Source organism: Micromys minutus (genome assembly GCF_963924665.1).
Source record: "Micromys minutus genome assembly, chromosome: 6".
NCBI classification, from domain to species: domain Eukaryota; kingdom Metazoa; phylum Chordata; class Mammalia; order Rodentia; family Muridae; genus Micromys; species Micromys minutus.
Window position 1 is genome coordinate 40,381,842 of NC_137975.1, and position 25,326 is coordinate 40,407,167.

At 39.6% G+C, this 25,326-nt stretch overlaps 1 protein-coding gene across 2 annotated transcripts in view; it reads right to left on the reverse strand.

The window, feature by feature from the left end:
- APBB1IP (amyloid beta precursor protein binding family B member 1 interacting protein) overlaps positions 1–25,326 on the reverse strand; it is a gene marked incomplete at its 3' end in the record, with an annotated part of 90,947 nt that overhangs the window by 49,111 nt on the left and 16,510 nt on the right. Inside the window, exons 2-3 of one of the 2 annotated variants that reach the window (XM_080918472.1) lie at positions 1,397–1,468; positions 263–350 (exon numbers count right to left, since the gene is read on the reverse strand). In XM_080918472.1, the coding sequence (XP_080774598.1) occupies positions 263–350; positions 1,397–1,468 (160 nt within the window). The remainder of the gene's footprint in view (positions 1–262; positions 351–1,396; positions 1,469–25,326) is intronic. The other variant, XM_080918473.1, reaches the window with a different exon arrangement.

The following is a 25,326-nucleotide window of genomic DNA, read 5'->3' on the forward strand; positions in this document are numbered from 1 at the left end:
CCTTTCTTTTTCCAAAGGTGAGGTTTTCCTGAGACTTTTCATAAATGGAAGCTGGCTTTCTTTTTCATTAAAGGCGAAAATATCTAATTGCGTTCATTAATTCAGTGTAGACACAGTAAACTACAATGCACCAACCAGGACTTACACACTATTTCCCATGATGTCCACATTTTCTCAGTTTCATGGTCAGAGTCTAGTCACACGGAGACCTCTGTCATTGTTATGATTTCAGATGGCTTAAGGAACAAGTTTCTGCGCTTACCACTTAAGTCCTTAAAGCCCACAGTGTAGTTAAACTCTGCTGGGGTTGGCTTGGGGTCTGGAGGAGGAAGAGTGTCCACTCCTAAACTCTGTGAAAACAAATCCCACGGTTTGTGTGAGTGATTCACAAAAGCAGCATTTCTGAAGCCCTAACCACTCATTATTTATACTTTTTTCTCTCCAAATATGCTCTTAAGAAATGTGTTTTTACTTGAAAAATGTTTTATCATATTTCTTTTTCAGTATAGAAAATTTCAGCTTAAAAATACCTATGTTTTAAAACAGACGATGTTAGTTAAGAATGAGAAAGAAATAGTTCATTTTTCTGAACAGACCTGGTGCAGGCAGTTACTATACATAATTTTATAAGGACATCCACAGTAACATCAAAGAAAAAATGTCTAGTCATCTGGAATCTTTCTACAACAACCTTTCAGTTATTTGTTTACCCCAATTACTTGCATATCCCAAGGGGATTAATGTTCTGACGATCCCAATAGTGACTGAGAAACAAGCTTTCCCCAGAAGGGTCTGTCTATGCTGAGCTACTGTTTTACCACTGAGCTACATTCTCAGACCACTCACAGGACATTGCGACCTAAATCAGTGATCCTTAAGCCTCTAACTCTTGGGCTCTGGCTGATCTGCCAGTGAGGTCACTCTGGTATTGAGTGTCTGTTTTTCTCAGATATGTACCCTGCAGCTGAGTGGCTTCCATGCTTCCTAGAGAGGACTGAGTTCTCACAGTCCATTGGGAACATTATAAGCATTCTTTGAAATATAGTATTTCCTTAAAGGATGACGCAAAGGCATGTTACTCAGTGCCATTTTGTCTATGAATGTAAGCACTCGTGCTGTTGCCCAGAGGTCATTGTTGAAGGAATTATGGGAGTTCCTCCACTAGACATGATAAACATGGATGTGTGATCGTAACATTAAACCATGTGCACTGAGGAGCAGAACCAATGAGAAGCTTTACCATTTTCTCCCAACACTGCCATTGTTATATCAGGGCACATTATGTTGCTAATCTCTAACTTTTTTTTTTTTTTTTTTAAAGGAAGCAGTCCTATCAAATTCTGTAATCTTTATCCACCCTGTCCCCATAATTTTCAGGATAAGAAGAAGGTTTTACCTGGGTCAAGAGATCCATCTCCCCCAGCAAAGTGCTGAACATCTGGTCTATGTCTTCATTTGATTCACCCATCTGAAACAGAAAGAGACATTAGAGGTCTCTAAAAGCTTATTGGGGGCACATGTTTTCATTCTTTCCTTCAGAATCAAGCATATCATGAAGAGAACAGCTTGGAGAGGAAGGTCCCAAATGCCTTGAAATTCCATGTTTGGATGTCATCTAGTTTGAAGTCTGGGGTTGAGCTACATCTTGGCAACATCTTGGGACCTGCTGCAGAGCAAATCCTGAACTTGCTTTTCCAGCCTAAAGTACTGTCCTTGGGGGTCAAGTGAACAAAGAGGACATTGTTCTGGTAATCACCTCAACATAGGATTCTTTTATCAGAAAGAGAGAATGCCTCATGCCATTCTTGATAGTTTTGACTGTTGACCTGTTCCAGTGGAATGTCAACAAGATTAGGAAGCACACCTCTGTGAAGTTTCCAGAGAAGAACGGATTAATACCTCGAGTTATTTATAACAAGATAATACTTTTGGGAAGTGGTAAAAAGTAGGAAGTAAGCCTCTCTAAAAGAAGTAAGTCATTGTGGGTGTGTCCAGAGCAAGTTATAGCTTGCTCTGACTTCTCCCTGTATCTCCTTTCTCTGCTTCCTGTTGATCAAGGAGTAATCAGCTTATTCCATATTTCTGCCATTGTGACAATCTGCCTGGGTGAAGAAACTGGATTAATGTTTCTGAAATCAAGAGTCAAAATAATACTTTCCCTTCTTTTGAATTTGTTGGTGTTACATTGTTGGTCACTGTGACGACAGAGCTACTAAGATGCCATTCTATGAGGTCAGAGGAATGTAGAGATGTACATCCATTTGAAAATACACTAAAATGTGACTGCATTTCAAAATACCTGTGATTAAATGTCTTTACGAAATGGTCCCCTTCTTTATACAGATATCTTTGAAATGATAACAGCTCTGGTAAATTTATCCGTAAGCACGCAGAAGCCCCAAGGTAAAGCAAAAAGAGTGAAAACTAAGGAGATTTTTCATGATAGCTTTCTTTTATCCAATAAACAAAATGAAACAATTGTCCAAGAAAGGGGAAAAATGCAGCAAGGCACTTTGGTAGGGGCAAGAGCTGCTCTCCTTCCTACCATTTTTTGGCAAGGATGAATTGGGGAATGAGGGAATAAGAATATTCACTCTTCAAGGACTGCTCAGTAGCCTGTAGTGTGTGTGGCAAAGGGAATACAATGTGTTCCATGTAAAATAAAGAATTCACCCAAGATCATTTCCATGTCACTATAGGACATTACAAGACCAATGTCAATTGCACATCAATAGTCTGCTGTAGGTAGAGGATCAGTGTGTATTTGGTCAGGCAGTGAATCCATTCTTGTTCCCACTAGTACGTAGAAAAAACCCTGCCCTGAACGCATCAAGAATTTTTCTTGGTAAAATTCCCTTATAGTGACTATAATCATGCATCGTTCAACAACTGATCATTATTTTGTCAAGGACAGACTCATTAACCACTATGGTCCTTGGGTCATATTGCTTAGTGGTGGTACAACTGTCTTAGTTTGGGTAGGTCTAATCTATGAGCTCACGACAATCAAAAAGCCTAAACACGCTTTGTTCAAAATGCATTTCCATTGCTTGCTGACATGTGACTATGGTATTATCAGTGACCTAGAGATAATTAAGAATACAGGAGGCTGTGTATATATTATATGACATTTAAAGTACTTGCGTATCCTTGGCTTTGGGAATCCATAGAGGTTTCTGGAACCATCCAGCAGGTGTTGAAGGAAGACTGAGCTTTAGCCAGCAATATTTATTTGAGCATGAATACATATGTGCTTCTGTTTTCATATGAACACATGCATATACACAGAGAAATGATGATTTTCATGTACTTATTACTTGGCTTTTACAATGATCAGTATGACTTTTCTTTTTAAATTTAAATATATATATATATGTGTGTCAAGTATTATTTTTAATAATACTATTTTTCCACATATATTTTAATATGCAGGTTAAGTTTAAAAGAGTAGGATGTTTTTAAAATTCTTTCAGTAGCATGTATGAATCCTGGCCAAGCAGGATTGTTATACCCAGGTCCACAGCTGAACAGGCCTGTCAATGACCATTTAACTGAGTTCTAGCTTGATTTCTCTATACACTGTGACTACAATATGTGAAACACTCAGTACTGTGGTTTTACCAGCATGTTTTTCTGGGCAGCTAAGAGCAGTAGCAATTACTTGTATTATTCAGCCTCAGGAGCTTCCCTGACCAATAACTCCTAAGAATGTCGTCCACCTGGACACTGATATTTTCTTCTTTAGTAATCTATGGCTTCAGCAGTTAAGAGCACACAGTACTCTTGCAAAGGACCCGAGTTCTCTTCTAAGTACTCCTATCAGGAAGCTCACTTAACTCTCACTCTGGAAGGCCTAATGCCTCTAACTTCCCTGGGTACCTGTACTCAGGTGGCATGTCTCTCCCATTTACACAACGCACATACTTAAAAATAAAACAAACCTTTTAAAAGTCCTGTGGCTTTTTGGAATAGCTTTATAGATCTAACTCTTCTACTTTTTTTTTTTTTTTTTTTTTTACTTCCTGGATTAGCTTACAGCATATCAAATTTCCTTTTGGCTTTCTCAAACATAGTTAGTTTCTGCCATGCAGGTCCAAAACATCAAAACTTAACAACACAAACCATTTGAGACAAAGTCTCATTTTGTAGTCCTGGCTGGCTTCTTACTCATTATATAGACCAGGGGTAACATCAAACTCAGAGATCTGTCTGCCTATCCTGAAAGCTAAGTCTGAAGACATATACCACCATGCCCAACAATAGTACAATTCTTAAAATAATAATTATAATTGTATTTTCTATGACTTGTTATTAATAAATAATTTGCTGAAATAGGCTAGGCCAAGGCAGAACAATTTATTTGGAAAACTTACAGTTTACTTTTTAAATGACTTCAATTTAATATTTAAGTAGTGACATCTTTGTTTTCCTTGGCTTAATCAATTTCTGTCTCTTTATAATAATTACATATAAAGAATACTTCTGTTCTACCTATTGACTGTTTTCTGAGAAACAACTCAAATGATTTTTGAAAGCATCCAGTTTATGGAAGAGAAATAATGTTCTGAAGACTAACAGTACTGTGTATCCAGCACTAACAGTACTGTGCATTCAGCACTAACAGTACTGTGTATCCAGCACTAACAGTACTGTGCATTCAGCACTAACAGTACTGTGTATCCAGCACTAACAGTACTGTGCATCCAGCACTAGCAGTACTGTGTATCTAGCACTGACCACATTGCAGATACTCTCTGTAAGCTAACATTTGCCTCCCAGGACAGGATTAGAAGATATAACACTACACAAACCTAAAAGTGTTTTGGAAGGGGGTGTGAACTGTGAACATTATTCAAATTTCTGCCCTATAGTGTCTAAGCTTTTCAAATTATTCTCAGCAATAATCTTGGGCTTCAGTATTCTTACTTTCCTTGCCACAGACTGTCAGGTAACATATGTCCTTTCTTTCTGAAGAACCCAGACTCAGATATTTTATTATAGCAACAAAAAATATACTAATATGCTGTTTTTCAAGTTTCCTACAAAATGGAGAAAAATATGTAAGTGAATAAAATACTTATGTTTTTATATATTGTAAAAATAAAATGCTATTCAAAAATCTTAGAATGGATTTTTATTCATTACTTTAATGACGAAAATTAGCAGAATAAATAATAAAAGTATACAATTGCTCATATTAGTTTATTTTATTAGAGTATTATGTCGTATAGCAATGTAAGAAATATAGGAATCTTTCAGACAAATTATTGTTAGCAGCAAATTATTGCTTTATTGAGACAAAGAAATCTACTCAGAGAGTATAAAGTATAAGATTGACATTGTAAGCTACCCATGTACATTACAGTGAACTCATAGGAAGCAAAGATGGTATAGGTAGTAAGAACCTACCATCCATGTTCTCTCTTAAACCAGTGACTAGAAACAGCACTAAACTGAAGCAATGACTCAGCAGCCCCCTACAAAGCCTGAGACTTTGGTTTCTCAGTCAGCATATACTACTGATGCACACTGGGTAATCAGTCGGCATATACTACTGATGCACTCTGGGTGATCAGTCAGCATATACTACTGATGCACTCTGGGTAATCAGTCGGCATATACTACTGATGTACACTGGGTAATCAGTCAGCATATACTACTGATGCACACTGGGTAATCAGTCAGCATATACTACTGATGTACACTGGGTAATCAGTCAGCATATACTACTGATGCACACTGGGTAATCAGTCAGCATATACTACTGATGTACACTGGGTAATCAGTTGGCATATACTACTGATGCACACTGGGTAATCAGTCAGCATATACTACTGATGCACACTGGGTAATCAGTCGGCATATACTACTGATGCACACTGGGTAATCAGTCGGCATATACTACTGATGCACACTGGGTAATCAGTCGCCATATACTACTGATGCACACTGGGTAATGGATGAGACAGAGCAAGTTACTCACCCAAGATGAAAATAACTCAGGGACAGCACATGTCTGTGACCCCTTTTCCTGCCCTTTCCTTGTTCTACCTTCACCCCACTGTCTCTATGTGGCTTTTCAGAAGATGTCCTCATCAAAATTCTTCTGGAAATATAAATTGTAAATATAATGTGTAATAGTTACGTTTAAATTTTTTTGCATTTCTGGTAAACCAGACATTTGATTCAAAAGTACAAGAGTATTTCTGTGTTGTCTGTTTACCCTTGAACTTGGGATACTTCTGCCTCAGGGAGCTAAGTGCTAAGATTTTAGTGCACTAGAACATTTGTAGTTTTGAGGTTTTTTCTTTCTTTCTTTCTTTTAAGCATAAGTCTGTAAATTCAATCACTTACACAAATTGCTTCTCCTTCAAGAAAGGCTTTTCTAGAATGGATGGATACGAGCCACAGATAGTTCATGAATTACACACACACACAAGTATGAGGACACAAGGCTGTGTGTGTGTGGTACTTTCCAAAGGTCAAAAGAGAGAACGCCCATCCATGAGGCTGAACGTGTTATTGGGGGTTAGCAGCCAACAGCTGGGGTGGAGAAGCTGTTGCAACAAAGCATAGTGTTGCAAAACAAGCCATGTTCACACCATGACTGGGTGGAGTCAAAATCTTTTCATGAGTATGTCATTTCTGGGTTCTTTTTGTGACTTGGGAAGACTATCACATTGTTGGTTAGAGGAAAATTGGAACAGTACTTTATTAGGTTATTATACCAGTCTTCTCTCCTGGAGAAAGAAGGGTTTTTCAGTGGCAATGGATTTTTCCTAATCCTCAAATATCTCCCCGAGCTCAAATCCAAGCTTCAGGTATTGACACCAAATACTTCCCCTTTTCCACATAAATAAACAATCATGTGTGCTTGAAAATCCAAGTACTATGTTATATATGCCCAATAGGACATATACTTGGATTAGCCTCACATCTTAATTCAGTTTGAATGCAGTCTTTATGTCTTTTACTTGTAAAAGCAGCCACGATTTTGAATCAAGTCAGGCCAGCCATTATCTTAGCTGTCCATAAAAGCCAGTTTAAAGGCATCAGACATTTTCGTGCAAACAGTTCCCACTCTTCTTTTTCAACCCCCAGCACCCCAGGTTGGTGACTGACCATTTGTCACTCATTAGTCTGAGCTAGAAGTTGGTATGGCCCTTTTCTCTTCCATTTTCCCACCCTGTGAGTCAAAAAATTCCACTGTATTTTCATGTGGATGGTTTCTCCTCTCATTCTTACCGCTTGGTCATAGCTGAAAGCTTCATCTATCAGCTCCTTCAGCTTCCGGTCACCCTGACTTCCTGTCCTCGCTGACAGCATAGGCACTGGACTCAAACACAGTCATGACATCATCACTTTTTTGTTTAAATACCTTCCAGAGCTGACAATAATGAAGTGAAGGAGTTCTGTGCCCACCATGTCTTCAGAATCTTCCAGGAACTTCTCCTCCCTTAAGGCTCAGTTCTTGCTAAGAAGGACCCTATGAATAGTTTTGTACCACTCTTTTCATCTCTGTGTATACATTCCGTATGAATAATATCCTTTGTTTATGCTTCAAAAAATTCCAGTTATTCAAAATTCAGCTTTCATGTCAACTCTTCAATGGTGTCAATAGAACCACTGGACATTTGTTATCCATTGTCTTCAGTACAGTTACTTCTGGCCTCAGCGCCTCCCTCAAGAAGGTATCTAACCTCCCAGTGCCTCAGTTCCCTTGCTCACAAACAGGAATAATAGTGTATATCTCTCAGAGTTGCTGTGGCACTTATGTAAGACTTCATATAGTCCTGCATAAGCCCATAGTCACAGCCTTTGACCAATCAGCACCAGGCCACTTTTGGTTACTACCTTAGAACTCTTCAGACTACTGGGAGCTAAAAATACTAGGGAGTGGTTATTAAGGATCAGAGCTTAAAATTGACATCTTCAAAATACCCTGCTGATTAACTACCATCCCAGACATGAAGACGTAGGCTAGTGTCCAGGTAATAAGCTACACTCAAAGCTACCTATCACTTGACTACCTACATGCCTGACATGGTTTCTGTGGTGCCACATCACACATGTAACATGGCAGGGCTGGGTGATCTTTAGAGCTTAACAAATTCCATCTTTCATTGGACTGTCAGGTCAATGAAACAGAAAGTTGGCTTTAAACAGTTTTTTAAAAAGTGTATTTAAGAAAACATTTACATATATGTGTAGATGGCTGTCACATGTGTGCATGTATCAAAAGAGGATGGTAGATCCTCTGTTCCAGTTGTGAATGGTTCTCAGAAAGAGCAGGAAGCACTCTTAACCACCAAGCTAGGCCCAGAAATGGATGCTTTTAGCTTCGGTCACAGCTACAGGCTTACTTTAAAGCCAAGGGGCGTGGTTGCTTTGAGAAGAGCTCCACCAGCAACCAGGCAACCTGACTGGCACTGCCAAGGGGCTTAACTCTTTTCTAAGCCAACCCCAAGCCAATCAGTTTTATAAGTAATACATTACTCAACTGTCGTTTAATAAATAAGCCAGGCTACTGTCACTCAGCATCCAGGGAGTCCATCTCAGCCCAGCTTGAGCTGGTTATGAGACAATGGTTATACCCTGTGTCCATTTCCATGAAAGAACAAACACAAACAGGCTGTATATGGAGGTTGTTCTCCTAACTCGAGTATTCTGGAGGCAGAAAGAAAATTTCAAAGCCAGTCTGAGTCTACCTGGTGAGACCTTGTTTGAAGAGTAAAAGCAGCAACAAAACCAACAAAGAAAAATAACAAAGAAGAGAGAGAGGGGGAAAAACCCCCAAGCCTTAATTGTTCACATACTGTATCTAATTCATTTTAACTCCATGAGCAGATCTATCTTGCTTTAAAAGGAAAGAATGAAGTAACTTTGGGTTGAAAGGATGTATCAGTGGCTATGAGCACCTGTTGCTAGGTTTGGTCCCCTGCAGCCACATGGTTACTCACAACCATCTGTAGCTGCAGTTCCAGGGGATCTGCTGCCCTCTTCTGGTTGTCTTGGGCATCAAGCCCACGTATGCTACAGAATTATACATATGGGCAAAACACTCATAAGGTATGAGAAATAAATATTCACTTTACAAAAGAGAAAACCTAAGGTACCCAGGGTTTAAGCAAGGTTGAGCAGTCAATGAATATGAATTTCATGGTTAGAGGCTTAACCCCTGTAAGACTTCCTATGTGGGTTACTGTAACTGCAATTACCCTGGGTCTACAGCAGAGATTATGAATTAGGAACTTACTTACATGCCATCTTTGCATTTTGAAGATGGTCAAAAGATGATTATATTGTTGGACTGTTTTTAGCATTATAGGTGAGAGTATTTGTGTCTATAATCAGATTTTTAGAGATGAAATATAATTAAAGTTAATGGGAAACAAATTTAAAGCTCTGAGACTCTCTTAGCAACAATTTTCTTTGTTTTTATTATTTTTACGTTTTAAAAAATAGCCAGCAAATAATAGCTTTTCTTTTTTTAAATTTTTTAAAGATTTTTTAAAATTCCTTACTGCTCTTAAAAAAAAAGAGGGATACATTTACAGATTTTTAAAGGCATTTTGGCATAACATTATATAAATAATTTTGTCAGTACTTAATTCTTTTAGAGGTTTGATAGCATGCATTGATATCCCACTAGATACCATAAGGATGAAATACATGTAGGACAGAACGTAACATGAAAACAGATTTCTTGTTGGGTATAGATTAAGCATAATGATCTGTGAATACCAAAAATTGCCACAAGGCTATTATCTTAGCTCTTGGATTGTTAATGATTTGAGGTCCAGGTGTATCACATTCTGAGAGGGTGCTATACATTTTTCCCCCTAAGCAGGACCGAGGCTTTCATTTTTCTTTTTCTTCTTCTTTTTTTGGCCTTTGTTTTTGTTGAACTTCATATAGTCTGTGAGTTGTTTCTGGGGTGTTCAGAGCTTTCTGGGGTTAGGATCCAACTATCAGTGACTGCATATTATGTCTGTTCTTTTGTGACTGGGTTTTCTCATTCAGGATGATATTCTCTAGATCCACCCACATTCTTAAGAATTTCATAAAGTCATTGTTTCTGATACCTGAGTAGTATTCCACAGTGTAAATATACCACAATTTTTGTATCCATTTAACTACTGAAGGACATCTGGGTTCCTTCCAGCTTCTGCTTCTGGCTATTATAAACAGGGCTGCTATGAACATTGTGGTGCAGGTGTTTTTGTTGTATGATGGAGCAAATAGCTTTTCAAGAAACCTCTAAGTATACGACAAGGAAAGATTAAAAGGAAGAAAATGGTTTGTTGAAACTACTTCTATGAAATTCGGTAGCTGGCACTGGTGAAGTGACACAGATGGTTTATAAGTTTAAGGGCGGCCTGAGCTGCAAGTTTCAGTCCGTCTCAGCCACACAGTGAGGCCTACTCTCAAAAAGAAAAAAAAATCAGTCTCTGTCACACTTAGTTGGTGTCACACTTGGCTGGCATCACATTTGGTGTAAAATACAAAGTGCAGAATCCAGCCACACATGTGCTGGCAGACTCTATAAAGTTGTTGCTTCATTATGTACTTGGAAAACAAGTTTGACCCAATTTTTTTCAGCATCATTCTCCCCCCCCAAAATGTAATGAAAGCTTCTCCTGAAGAGGAAGTGGTTCACAGAATGGCACAGCACGTGGTTTAAGGTTGCTGCAATGCTTAGGGGAGGAGGAGGAAGCCAAGGTAATGTGAAACAGGAAACAGAGGCGCCTCTAATGTAACGGAGAACTCAAACTTATACGATCTGACAAAGAACGAAGACAAAAAGAATTCAGGGAGCTATTTGACCAGTGTCAAAGCAATGCTGTGCTTCAGATGAGTGAAAACCAGTGCGTGAGATCGCTGGACAGTCACTGTGGTCACAAGACAACACAGGCTAAACACACAGCATTTGCATTTCTGTATGTGGTCATGTGCCAACATCCAACACAACAGCTGACTTTCACAACTATGTCACGGGATGGTAAAATGACAAAACAGTTGTAAAAAGAAGGTCATTCAAGTATGGCATGACTTTGTTCAGTAACTTAAACATTGACCAGCTGCTTTTCAGCCCAAGAAGTTGGCATGTGCGTGTGTCTGCACACACACACACACACACACACACACACACACAGTGTGTCTGCACACACACACATACACACACAGTGTGTCTGCACACACAAACACAATCACACACACACACATACACTGAACAATGAGATGGGCTACCACAGTTTAAAAAAGGTATGTGTGTATATTTGCACACATGAGTGCACAACCTATTCATTCATTCATTCATTCATTTGTTCGTTCATTTTTCAGCTGGTCTGATTGTGTAACTCAAGCCCTCAAACTTAAAATCCTCCTGCCTCAGTCAGCCCCAGTGTGAGACTACAGGTGTGATCCATCAGGCCCAGGAGCTTGACTCTCAAATGTACATACTTCCAAGTTGCTTCTTTGTGAATCTGAGAGGAAGGACGAGCAGAGTCAGGCACTCAGCCGGATCAAGCTCTCCAGTGACAACAAGAAAAGTGACTCAATCAAATGTCAATTACTTGAACCCAACCCAGAAGGGAAGCAGCATGGAGCACAGGGAGACTCGGCCAGGCCACAGGAGCACTACCCTCTACAATTCTCCCATCTGAAAGGCTTCTCTGAATCACTGGGGGACAAGGAGCTTTCCAATTCTTGGGATTTTTTAAAAGATTTATTTATTTATTATATACAAATACACTGTAGATGCCTTCAGACACACCAGAAGAGGACATCAGATCCCATTACAGATGGTTGTGAGCCACCATGTGGTTGCTAGGATTTGAACTCAGGACCTCTAGAAGAGCAGTCAGTGCTCTTAACCACTGAGCCATCTCTCCAGCCTACTTGGGATGTTTTTTAAAGTTCCCCCTTTATTTCATTTTGAATGTCTACATAAGGAATGGGGAACTGTTTTGATTTAGAATCTTTTGTGACATAAAACAAAATTGTAACAGCCTAGAAATTTTTTGAAGAACAAACCTAGCAAATATTTATTGCTTGCCTTTGTAGATAAACCAGGCATTTTGGTTTTGAATAAACAAACCCCCTGGGGCTAGTCAAATTCATTCACTTGTTTACACTTGGTCTGTTGCCCTCTGAAAGTACCACAGTTCACTTTTGTTCCTGTCATTTCACCTACTCTTTGGGTCAAGATTACCAGTGACTCTCACGTGGCTACACGTGATGGTTCTGACACAGCATTTGATATTGTGGGTCATCCCTTTGAATCTGAGGATTCAAGATTCATAGATCCAGCCTGTCATGTATTTTTAAAGAAACACGTGTCCTCTTATGAAGGTGTGAAGAACAGCGTGGATCACTGTTCTCATTCTTGTGCTTTGAGTGGGACTAAGGGCTGCTTTCCCTATCTCCATGTTACACAGATTTCAGCAGGAGCGTCCCTGTGATGAATGCTATGGGCTTTAGACTTCATCTTCTGCACTAGGGAGGAAAACTATGAGCAATGCTTTATGGACTCATCTTGATTCAGGTTTCATCACTATCTCAGCTTGTTCCCAGAGTTGGGAGGACTGGGGACTGAAGTCTGTGTGGTTCCAGCCCAGCCGCCCTGGTCCTGTGAGTGGTGTGGACTCGGCCATGTGTAGTGAGAGCAAGGGCTGTGGTTCTCTCATGTCTTGTCCTCGGTAAGAACAGTTAGCAGAATAAGAAACCACACAGGAAGTTACAAATGGGGCCTCACTGTGGCGCACAGTGGAGCTAAAGCATCCTTTTACTGAACTATCAATTATTAAAAGAAATTTTTCACCAGGTATGCGGCAAATGCTATTAATCTTAAGCCTTACAAGGGCAGATTACTGTGAGTTTGAAATCAACCTTTGGGGGAATAGGGAGTTTGAGACCAGGCTATACTACAATAAATGATCTTATCTCAAAGCCAACCAATCAAATAACAACAAAAAACCAAACCAAACAACCAAAAACCAAACCAAGCCAAACCAACAACAGGAACCAAGAACCCCAAACAAAAGAACTGAACAACTAAAGTAGAGGAACAATTAAATCACCTTTACTAAACCAGTAGTTCAAACCCATCCTCCTCCAAAAAGGTCATGTAGCTAAGATGGCAGAAAACATGTGTTAAGGAGCTTGCTAGTAATCAAAAATGAAAAATTATTTGATATAGTACTATGATTTTCTTCTTTCTCAAAAATAATTATTTACATATGTAGGTTGTGTGTTGTGTGTTTGTATGTGTTGTGTGTGTATGCATCTTTATGTGTATGTGTCTCTGTGTATGGTGTATGTGTGTCTGTGTGGTGTGTGTGTGTCTTTGTGTGTGTGTATGAATGTGTGGTATCTTCATGTGTGTGTGTGGTAGTATATCTTTGTGTGTGTGTATGTTGTATGTATTTGTGGGTATGTGTTGTATGTGGGTAGATGTATTGTGTCTGTGTATGTATGGTAATTATGTGTCTGTGTGTGTATCTTTTTGTGTGTGTGTCTGTGTTGTATGTATTTGTGTGTATGTGTTGTATGTGGGCAGTTGTATTGTGTGTCTGTGTAAGTATGATATGTATGTGTCTGTGTTTATCTTTGTAAGTGTGTGTGTGTTGTGTGTGTGTCTGTGTGTAGTGGTGTGTGTGTGTGTGTCAGTATGAATGTCAGTATGTGTGTCTGTCTGTGCTTGGTATATGTATGTCTTTGTGTGTGCACATGTGCTGGAGATGGGACACAGGACATATGTTAAGCATTTATCACTGAAACATAACAAAGATTCTATTTGCTTTGGTTCTTTATTTATCATCCATAATTTTTACTTTATGCTTTTTGGAAGACAGCCGTAACATTGTATAGATATCACACTGCAGCCATCCCGAATCCATTCCAGTTAGGCTCAGCAGCCTCTCCTTCCAGCTGCCTCCAAGGCTCCTCCATCCTCCCTGGCCTCAGGGCATACTCACCTCCCTCCTTGAAACCCAGGCTTTCCTGTGGACTCCTTGTGTGGTAACTGTGTTAGGCTGTACTAGTCTCTCTCACAGATCTAATGATCTAGTCAGGACCACCCTGCTCCGTCACCCACAGATTTTATCTTAGCTTTGTAAGTATGTGCTGTTCATGCATTTTGCTGTGTGTCTGGAACATCTGTTCCACACTCATCTAAATAATCTTCTCATTGCCTTTAGGCCTTTGCTTAAACGGTCAACCCCTCCTTCATTATGAGACTGTCTCAGATCTAGCTCAAATCTTCTCTTTCCTATTATCCCCCACCCTTCTCACCCCTCACTCCTGCATTCAGTCCTCTCACTCCCAGAATGTAACCCCAATTTGGGGTTCACTACTTTTGTTTACTGTTATAGTCCCAGTAAATAGAACGATGTAAGGCAGGGGTCAAGTGAATAACTGTTAAATGATTGAGCTCTTTGAGGTTAGGAGGCCAGGCTGCCTTCTTTATCCATGTGTTCCTATGGTGACACACATGAGCACCTTGGTCATGGAAGGGTTTTGCACATACATGTTAGAGAAGTTAGTAAGTTAAAGGAGAAGGTGGGGAAGAAAAAAGGGAAGAAGATACATTTTACTGTGTTGCGGAGAAAGGGTCTTTTCTGTGGCCCAGGCTATGGCTTTGAACTCATGATCCTTTAGCTCTCCCCTCCTGGGTATTCAGACCGAAGCTGCCATTCCCGGCTATTGGGGAGATGGGTGGATCTTAAAGTAGAGAAGGATCCCATAATTACCATATGGGTGGTGGTGGGAAGAGACAATGGCTGTTTGCATCACTGGGCAGATGGTGCAATGTGACCTTTACTCAAATTACTGTCACTTTGCCAGGTCACGATCTAAGAGAGGTGAGAATTGAAATATTGGATGAGACTCTTCAAAGTTCAGCAGATTGCAAAAACCATGTCACACCTATTACTCAATGTCTACAAAGCAGACATTTTAAAATGAAAAACACCCTAAAGAGGCTTCTCTCGGATTAGCCAGATGTCCAATTTTTTGTCACCAGTGATGGGACAGTGTGATGTGTGTTCAGTACCAGTTGACATCATAAGGACACAGCATCTCCTCTACAGATCTCTTTGGAAGTGGTAATCCTGTTCTACATCCAATCAGAACAACCAGCCAGATAAATCCAATTTGAGGGACATTCTGCCAAACAAACCACTGGTCTTCACTTTTAATATTCTTATTAATCCTGGTTTCACTTTGTAGCCTGGGCTGGATTTGAACTCATAATCCTCTTGCTTTAGTTTCTTGAGTGTTGGAAGAAAATGTCTCAACTTTTCAAATAATAATAAAAATTATTAAAATATTATTAAGATAATGGAAAATGAGCATAGGTTATATTTCAGAGAAAGGAGTGTGATTATTGTGCTTTGGTGTTTGCATGTGGCTGCTAGGGTGTGATAGTTACATCATGTAAAAGAAGGCTCTTGTTCTTCAGAGACAGACAGTGGAAATGGAGCAGTGTAAACAATGAATGATGTTAGGTGAAGGACTTAGAGAAAAAAAAACCCAGTTAAGTAAAAGCAGCCAGAGAAGAAGAGGGACAGACAGATAAGTAGAGGCAGGTAGATGTAAAGAGAAAACATCTCTTGGGCACTCTAAATTATTTTATCTACTTCTTGTTAAAACCAGGTGAGATCCAGACATTCTCATTTTCATAGAGTAAGAATGTGTGGTCAGAAGTCTGAGTGACATGTCTAAGGTCAAACAGCTTGCACGTGGTTAGATGACCTGTCATTCAACAACTCCTACGTTCTGTGGAAGATAAGTATGTAGACGAGGACTCATGGCAGACGTGTGTGTGTGTGTGTGTGTGTGTGTGTGTGTGTGTGTGTGTGTGTGTGTGTGTGTGGTGTATAACACAGATGGAACATATTCCTAAATTAGCATCTGAGAAGGCAAGACCAAACCTTCACATACAAGAAAAACGGCAAGTGTTGGTGTGGGTAGTCAGACAGGGTTGTTGTGGAGCTGTGTTTCCACCTCAAAGGGGCTTGTTGACATTGCGTGGAGAAGCTTGGAATAGTGACTCATTCATGCCTTCTTTACACCATGGAGGGTCATGGTGCTTTTCTCTAGAACTGATCACACTGAGCTGAGGTCAGGATCTGCTGTGGCCTTGAAAGCATCAAAGGCTCAGTAGAAAGCAGATAAGATAAATGTAAACATTCATTTAGGCAAATGATGTAAACACTGATTAGGTCTGGATGCTATGTTTTCTTGGTAGCACAAGTTTCTGGGTGAAGAGATTTTTCTCTCTCCTGACTACAAACTGAAGAAGACAAGGAAGAAGAATATTATTAAATATATTTTAAAGGAATGTTCTAAGGGCTTGTGTGTGGGCAAATTTTTATTGTTCCTATTCTAGGACATAGCGGAATCTCTAAGAGGCACAGCCTAGTGGGAAGTAGTTGGCTCACTGGGATATCACCCTCAGAAGGGATGAGTATAGCTCTTATGGGAACCTAGTCAGTTTTTACAAAGATGAGTTGTAAGAAGAACCAGACTGACCCTTCTCCAGTCTCTGAATTCCAGTCTCACTGTGTGATGTGATATCAATTGGTCTACTATGCTCTCATCAGATCTCTCAACTCAGAAACCCCCACTTCCAAAACCATGACAAAGAAGAAAAACTTTTTTTCTGTACAATTGCTCAGACTCAGCCATTCTGCAATAGCCTCTGACAATCAGTGGTACAAAAAGGGAAAAAGTTGAAAAAGTTTGGCCTTTAGTTTTATATTTTTTAGTGAAAAAAAAAAGATTTCCCTTGTGTAAAACCTTTCTAATAAAATTTTTAATAGCTAAAGCTGGGTATCAGTTTCAAATAGTCTTTTTTAACCTTCCAGGTTGCAGAGAGGATATTTCCTAAAAATTCACAATTAGGAGTCACAATCTCATCGGGTGTTGGAGTAATAAAGGTCATGTCCCCTAGGCTTTGTCAATCTGTACAAATCAGAAAATATTTTCCAAGCTATGTAGAAAAGCATCAGAGAGTCTTCATAATGCTGAGATGACCAATTTTTCCAACCACTGATGGCCAAACTCTGTCATAAGACTATAAGACTGGTAGTCATTCTTTTTAAAGAGATTTTGTGTGTGTGTGTGTGTGTGTGTGTGTGTGTGTGTGTGTGTGCGCGCGCGCGAGCATTCGTGCGTGTGTTTTTGCATGTGCACATGCATCCCCACACACTTTTGCATGCTCAGAAGCCAGAGGATGATGTTGGGTGTCCTCTTTTGTCTCTGTACTCCACAGTGTCTCTCACCGAACTTACAGCTTATATTTGTCAGCTAGATTGGAGTGTTCTTGTGCCTGTTGCCTTTAGGGCTAAGGTTATAGGCATACACGGAACCATGATCAGCACTTATATGGATGCTGGTATCTGATTTCACAGTTTTCATATAGGTGCAGCAAGTACACCTACCCACAGAGTCATCTCCCTGGTCCTCCCATAGTCATTTTCATAAATTAGTTTTATTTGCAGAATAAACCTACAGATTGCTGTGGAATAACAGAAACTGCTGCACCCATAAAGGAAAAGGCTAGACAGCATATATTGTTGGTTAGAGATGTAGGAGAGAGGGAGGAGTAAGAATATGCAGGGGTATACCACACCAGATTTAAGTTTGGGGTCAAAGGACAACTTTATGGCACAATTTTTCTCCTTCCACATTTTTATGGGCTTCATGGATGAAATTCAGATTGTCAGGCTGGTGTGGCAAGAGCCTTTTCCACTGAGCTATCGTGCCTACCCATTGTCATATTATAGTACTCTTGGAAGTCAGGAGGATTCATGTGAGTATGAACACTCTTAGCCACCAGTGGGAGTTACCTATGATGAAATTTTCCTCAAATGAATCAGAATAGATGTCTACCATCTAACATTTATTCCATTTGCATTAGCAATGTGTGAATCAGCTTTTTGTTGCTGTGAAAAAGCACACCAGAGACAATCACCTTAATGAAGACACGGGTTCATTTGGCACACAGTGTCAGGTATTTCAACCCATGATTGCTTGGTCCAGTGGCTGCGTAGCATACCATAACAGTGGTATATACATACTACATGACTGAGGACGCTATTTGTGCCTGATATCCAAGAAGTAGAGAAAGATCAAAATGCAGGGTTCCTGAATCCCTTTCCAGGGCATACTCCAATACTCTGACTTATTCCCACAAGTCTATGCTTTCACATGAGTACCGCAGGCTGACAACCCAGCCATTGGGAAAGCCACTGGGAGAAACTTACAAAACTCCAGCTCTAGTATAATAATACACAGTGTGAATTTGGATCGAAAGACATCACTTCAAAAGCTCTTCATTGAGACTCACAAGGGTGTGCTGCTAAAATGTGAAGATATCATTCAGGAAAGACTGCTGTTTACAGACCAGACCATCAAAGCAGCAGAAATTCCCCCAAACACTCAAAAAGTATTTTTCATTTCAACAGAGGTTGAAAGGTTTATCCATGATGAAAGATTATCAATTAGTAATGCCCGTATAGCCAATGCTTCTGATTGATAGTCAGGAAAAGCAGACTTTTAACAATATGTTAAACAGTGAAACAAACCTTTCTGTTTAATCAAACAAGACATATAGAAAGTTTAAGACATTTTAAAATAAGTCTATAAATCACACGGTGGACACTAAAGAACAAGACCCTGGCTCAGCTTGGGTAAGGACCAGCTAGCTGGTATCCTGGTGTGCACTAGTGTGTGGTGGGATAATGTACCATGTGAGAGGACATGGAGGGGATGGGAGAGAATGCAAGCAAGCAGAAGTGGATGCTTCCCCTTACCAAGAACCTTTAGATGTCAAGAAGCTCATGAGTGCTTCATCTTTACTATGTTGTTATTGTGGTAAGTTGTTTCTAATATTTAGGGCCGTCTCCCTGTCTCCAGAAAAAATCTACATTAAGGAATTATATCCAATAACAACGCTAAGTGTTATCTAGATGTCAGCCGAGAAATGACCCTTCTGTCACTCTAATCTGTCACTCTAAGTGCTCAGACAGCCTTCCTTGAAGGCGGTAACAGAACATCTGCCAGGGTGAGAAACATGGGAGATGTTGTAGGTTTCTATTTGCCGTGATAAAACATTATGACTAAAAGCAACTTAGAGAGGAAAGGATTTCTGTGTCTGGCATATTACAGGTCATAGTCTACTGAGGAAAGCCAAGGCTGGAGCTCAAGGAAGCAGAAGCTAAGGAGGATAGCTGCTTACTGGCTTGCTCTCCAGGCTCCCATCAAGTGACCTTACTTAAACCTCCTAAAACCAAGCGTCCAGGGCTAGCATTATCCACAGTGGGCTGGGTCCTCCCACAAACTAATCCACAGGCAATCCGATGGAGGGATTTTCTCAGTTCTAACTCTTCCTAGATAACTCTAGCTTGTGTCAAGTTGACAACAATCAACCAACCAAACAACAAATCAAATCAACCAACCAACCGAACCCCAAAACCTAACCAGAACGGGGATACGGCTCAACCACAGAGTAGAGTATGTGCTCAGCATGTGTCATCCTCAGGTCAGTTTTAAAAAGCAAATAAAAAATTAGAAATAACTAAAATGCTATCTTCTCTGTCATTCACCTTTTCCCCCAGTTATTTTATGGCTCCGAGCATCTTTGACACGAGTATGTTATACTGCAGTTTAATCCTTTATTGCTGGAGATGTGCAGCTTGTCTTTCTTTTCAAAAATGCTGTGAAGGCAGGCAGACAGATATTTTTCCTCTTCAGGACAAAAAAATTGATGTGAACCATGGTTTGAGAATAAAACAGAAAATATCAGCGACTTCTTGTTTTTGTGTGAGAAGAGGGGTTTTCTGCATGTCTCACTTGGATGTTCTGTAGCTGGCACTAGAGTCTCCCTGAGTGGGGCTGTTGGTAGAGATCACAGGCAGGTGCTGAGACCATGCAGTCATCTGCTGAAGCAGTTACTTCCTTGCATTTCTTATAAAGGCCTATGCTGTGAAGAGACGCCATGACCAAGGCAACTCATTAAGAGTGTGTGTGGGGGGGAAGCAGCACTTAATTGGGGTTCTTCTTAAAGTTAGAGAGGTTTAGTCCATTATTGTCATGGTAAAGAGCATAGCACTGGAGCAGTGGCCGAGAGCTGCTACATTCTGATTCACAGGCAGAGGTGGGGGTGGCGGAATGCGGGTGTAAGGGTGTGAAGCCATGGCCTTTCAAAACCTTACAGCCCATCCCCAGTGACACACTTCTTCCAACAAGGCCACATCCCCCAATCCTTCTAATCCTTTCAAAGAGTGCCACTCCAGTCTGTGGAGACCATTCTTACTCAAACCACCACAGCCAGGTTATCCAAAAATTTTTTTCCGTTATACATGCCATTGGAAAAGGCAACCCAGCTGGTGGGTTTTGTTTTGTTTGTTTTTGTCCTTGTTGGTCCTGCTAAACACATGCTGTTCTACCACTGGCTGCATCCCTCCACTCAGTGAGGAAGGACTTTTAATTCTTTTCTTGAGTTTCTTAGTAAATACTGTTTTTCTCTCTGTGAAGATACTGTTATCAGTGCTGGTATTTTGAAGGATGAGAGGAATTGAATCACTACATGCCAGCACATATTACAATGGTCCATTAATTACAATTTTTAAAATTGCATAATATATTTTCCCAAAATGGTCTTGTTAGCTTTTTCAGGGTACGTTGTGGTAGCTCTTATTTTATGTACATTTTTTTGTTGTCATCAGAGGACCACAGTTTAAGGGATCACTTAGTGGCATGGGGCAGACCAGATCCTTCACCAGAGATAAGAAGAAAGTTCTTAGCACTGTAGAATGGTCACCACGATAAAGAACTGAAATGCCTGTGACTGAGTCAAGACAAACCTCTCCCCGCTGAACTGCAGTGTCACGAATTATGTCACATGCATTGTCGGGGATTATGTCACATGAATTGTCAGGGATTATGTCACATGTACTGTCAGGGATTATGTCACATGAATTGTCAGGGATTATGTCACATGTACTGTCAGGGATTATGTCACATGCATTGTCAGGGATTATGTCACATGTACTGTCAGGGATTATGTCACATGAATTGTCAGGGATTATGTCACATGTACTGTCAGGGATTATGTCACATGCATTGTCAGGGATTATGTCACATGTACTGTCAGGGATTATGTCACATGTACTGTCACAGATTATGTCACATGTACTGTCAGGGCTGATGTCACATGCACTGTCAGGTTTGATGTCACAGCAGCGTAAAAGCCACTAATGTCAGGGCAGAGAGGAAAGATGGCCAGTACTCCTGGAGTAAGGAGCTGAAACCAGCAGCCTGGGCATTTATGCAGATTATAAAGATGTTCAGTCATCTATGGGCTTTACATCCTGAAACAACCATGTTTATCTGGGTTTTTACTATGCAATGCTGAGAAACTTCACCACAATACAACTTTTTCATCCATGAGAAGAAACCATTTCAGTGAGTTTTATAATAGTTAAATACAAAAAAATTATGTCTACATTCACATTTGCTTACTATATGTTTTCATATTGATTCTTAGTTAGTGGTGAGTTTCATTATCGGCATTGCTTTTATACTGATAGCACAGAAATCTCATGAGGGCTGTACCAGATATCGGAAAGCACCTGTAACCCATGTGGGTGAGTGATATAAAGAGGCCAGAGCCAATCTTTGTGCTGGGTGCTGTATTTTCTCTGCAGTAGTGGTTTTCAAAACGCAGGTTCTCCAGCTACCAGGAGCAAAATCATACAGACATGACGGAAATGCAAATTTTGGGCTTCATCTAAAAACAGCTAAACCAGAAACTCTGGGTGAGGAGGTTGAATAGCCTGTGTTTTAATATTCCCAAGTGACTCTTGCACACAAAATTAAGAACTGCTGTTCTGTGGGTAGATGACAAAATTTCAGACAGAAATTTGAATACAGAATGTAAAGAGACAAAGAGAACCACAAACTATACCCAAACCATTTTTTTTTTGTTTAATATTGATGGCAAGGAACAAGTCACACTGCATACTCTCTGTTGTCTCAACGACATAAGGTACATTAGAAACCATCACACCCTGTATTGCTTAGTGGTACACAGGCTGGTAGGGAATTGGGTTATAACTTATGTGCTGGGAATTCGAGCTCATTCTTATCATTCATGTTCATGTTCCAGGTAACTGCATGACATTTTTCCCCCTTTGAGATAGTCTTGCTGTGTTGTCCTAGTTACTCTGGAACTCACTATGTAAATCAGGTGTCCTTGAACTCAGAGATTCCCCTTGCCTCTGCCTCCTGAGTGCTGGGATCAAAGGCACACGAGACATCACCACAAGCTGTATAGTTTTGAAACTACAACTTGCTGGTCTTCTATAGGATAATGGAGTACCTTCTTCCTTTACTCTTACAGAGTCTTATTCACAGTATGACAATGATAGCCCATGGTTTTAAACTTGGTTTCCTATTCTTTGATACTTCTCCCATTAAGAAATCATGTGTGGACAGGTCTATGTCCTATCCTTCGGAAACTAAGCAGGTCATAGACTCCTGGGGCAGAATGCAGTATGACATACAGAATGCAGGCGACAGGATATGACTCCGTGAAGGTCACCCAGCTGGAGTCAGACCAGGAGCCTGACTAGGAAGCTCAAGCAACCTGGAGGGACCATAAAAATGGCTGATGCTGTTGTTCAAGTTTTCCTAAAGAGGACTTTATGGACACCGGGGAGCTAAAACAAGCCAGCTCTGCTTTGTGTACAGTGAGTGTTCAGACACCCACAGAATTAGTGATTTATTAAAAAAGTCCATTAAATGGTGAGGTTATGTCAAAGTTCTGTACACAAAATAGCACCTTTAAACACCTAATGATAAACCTAACAAGTGATAAACATCAAAAAAATTAATCATAACATACTGTGCTTTATTATCTGAATTGTTTTTCTTTGTTGTTATTACAATCAACTTAATTCCACATAAATTGTTTTTAATAATACCTTTCGATATGTATTTTTAGAGGCCTCATAATTCTTATTTATAGCCCAGGTAGATTATGAATGGCACTTATATATGTAATCATATCAGAGAACCACAAAAATGATAAAAAAATTCTTATAACATAAAATGTTAACTTTAAAAACGTCATATAGAGAATCCACCAGGAGGTTCAGGAAGTATTCATTGCTATTAATCATATAGTTAGTAATCATATCCTCACAATATAGAATACATGCTAGAGTTCAAAATTATGAGATATTTGCCATGAAACATATAGAAGTCTATATCCTTGAATAAGCTAACTACTTAAGAATGAGATTGTATTTAAGGGCCACAGTAACTTTTTATTGCAGAGTGGTTTAATTAACTAGTGTATAAAGTCTAACAGCCAATCAATCAGAACATGAGCCAGTCTATGAAATGAAGAAGCTTATCTGTTTGTCTTCAAAGTGAGATTTCAGTTGCTTTGTGAAGGATACTTACACACAGTGCCTTAAAGAAGAAATTTGATAAGTGGACAATGAGAACATGTTTCCCTTGACTATGTTTTCTCTCTCTCTCTAGTCTATGAGACTTTTCATTTACTTTTCTTTAGCTGCAAGGCAATCCAGGTTTAAATAAGAAACAGTTATTCAACAACCAGAGTTTTGGAGTTCTCTGCTTTAGTTACTCCAAAGTCTAAATATCTAAATTTAGTTAAATACATAAAGTTAATTGTATGTTTTATTCACGTGTCAAAAAAAAAAAAAAAGCAATGGATTGAGAACTTGGAATTATTCTTGATACCCATTCAAATGTTACCTGGGAGCTGCTCTTTCATCAGAAACACATTCAGTATGAATATAGTAATTGAATAAGTCAGATTATGTTCCATGCTAGATATTCCATGATCTCGATTAATTTATTTATGTTATTGGAGAAAAAGCCCACATTATTTTTCTCTTGTAAAATGGTGACAGGAAAACTAGACTCATAAATTATGATAATTGCATAAGCACAGAAACTATTTATTCCATAGTACTGACTTCAAAGAGGCACAGGCAATAGTGATGCCTGCAGAGAGGGATGTGTGTCTGAAGTACACCAAAGAACTTCTGGTGAGACAGTTGGGTGAGCATGTGCTCACTCCTAACTCTCCACTGGAATGACAAAATTACACATTCAATAGTAACAACAGTACATCCATGGAATCTTCATCTTGTAGCACAGAGAAGTACCTCTTTGGTTCCTGATGCTGGTTTGAAGCCCTCAAAACAAGTAACCAGTGCCCAGAAAGCTTGGGACCTCATAACAAATATTAATCTGCTAATCATTCAACCAATCAACTTGTCAATCAATCATAATCAAAGAAAAGCAGGAAGAGAAACGTCCACATCCCAGAGAGATGTGCTTAGCACCCTAATGCTCATTTTTGGCAGACAGCTTCAGCAGATAGCACTCAATGAGAGTCTGACCATCTTTGAACCCGAAGGGAAGGGTTGCCTGTCTACACATGTGCACCTGCACACAATATGAACATGTACACACGCTTGTACATATACCACACACACATGTACATACCATACATATACATACAAGTTATAGAAGCCATAAAAGCAGTTAGTTGTATCATAACAAGTAGGTGGTCATGGCGGTACATTTCTCGATGAGGGTCACTGAGTCAGGGTTACTGGGAATTATCTTCCAGGGACTAGATTCAGAGATAAATGGCTTGTTGGTACCAACATGGATGTCTAGCATAAAATGGAGTTTCTTTAGTCATTACAATAGTGTGTGCTATTGGTGAATGTAGGAATAGCTGATTGGTATGAAACATATTAGAATGGTCAGCTAAATTAGAATATTAAAACTCTGGGAGCAGCAGTACAACCTTAATTTGAGTATTTATGAAGCAAAGGTAGAAGGGTCAGGAGTTCAAGGTCAATTTTGACTATTTATGGATTTTGAAGACAGTTTGAGCTACATGAGACTGTCTCAAAAACCAAAGCCAAATCAAAAGTATGTAGTGACTCAATATATGGTCACCTCAATGTTTAAGTGGATTGACTGATGGAATAATCCATAGCTATTGACGATTTTAAAATTCTTTTAGTAAGGCTAAAATGGTTGATATTTTTTCTAACTCAGTAAAGGGTATTTTAACATCTTCTCACTCCCACATGTGTTTATGTATGTGTATGTTTCTATTTTCTAGATTGAAATTGCCATATGATATTTAAAAGAGTACACACATGGGAGTGGAGTAGTCAGTGCAATTCCAGGGAAGTTATGGAGAATAAAAGATAATAAAATTTGAACAGTGACAGTATAGGAACAATAGAGAATAGAGTA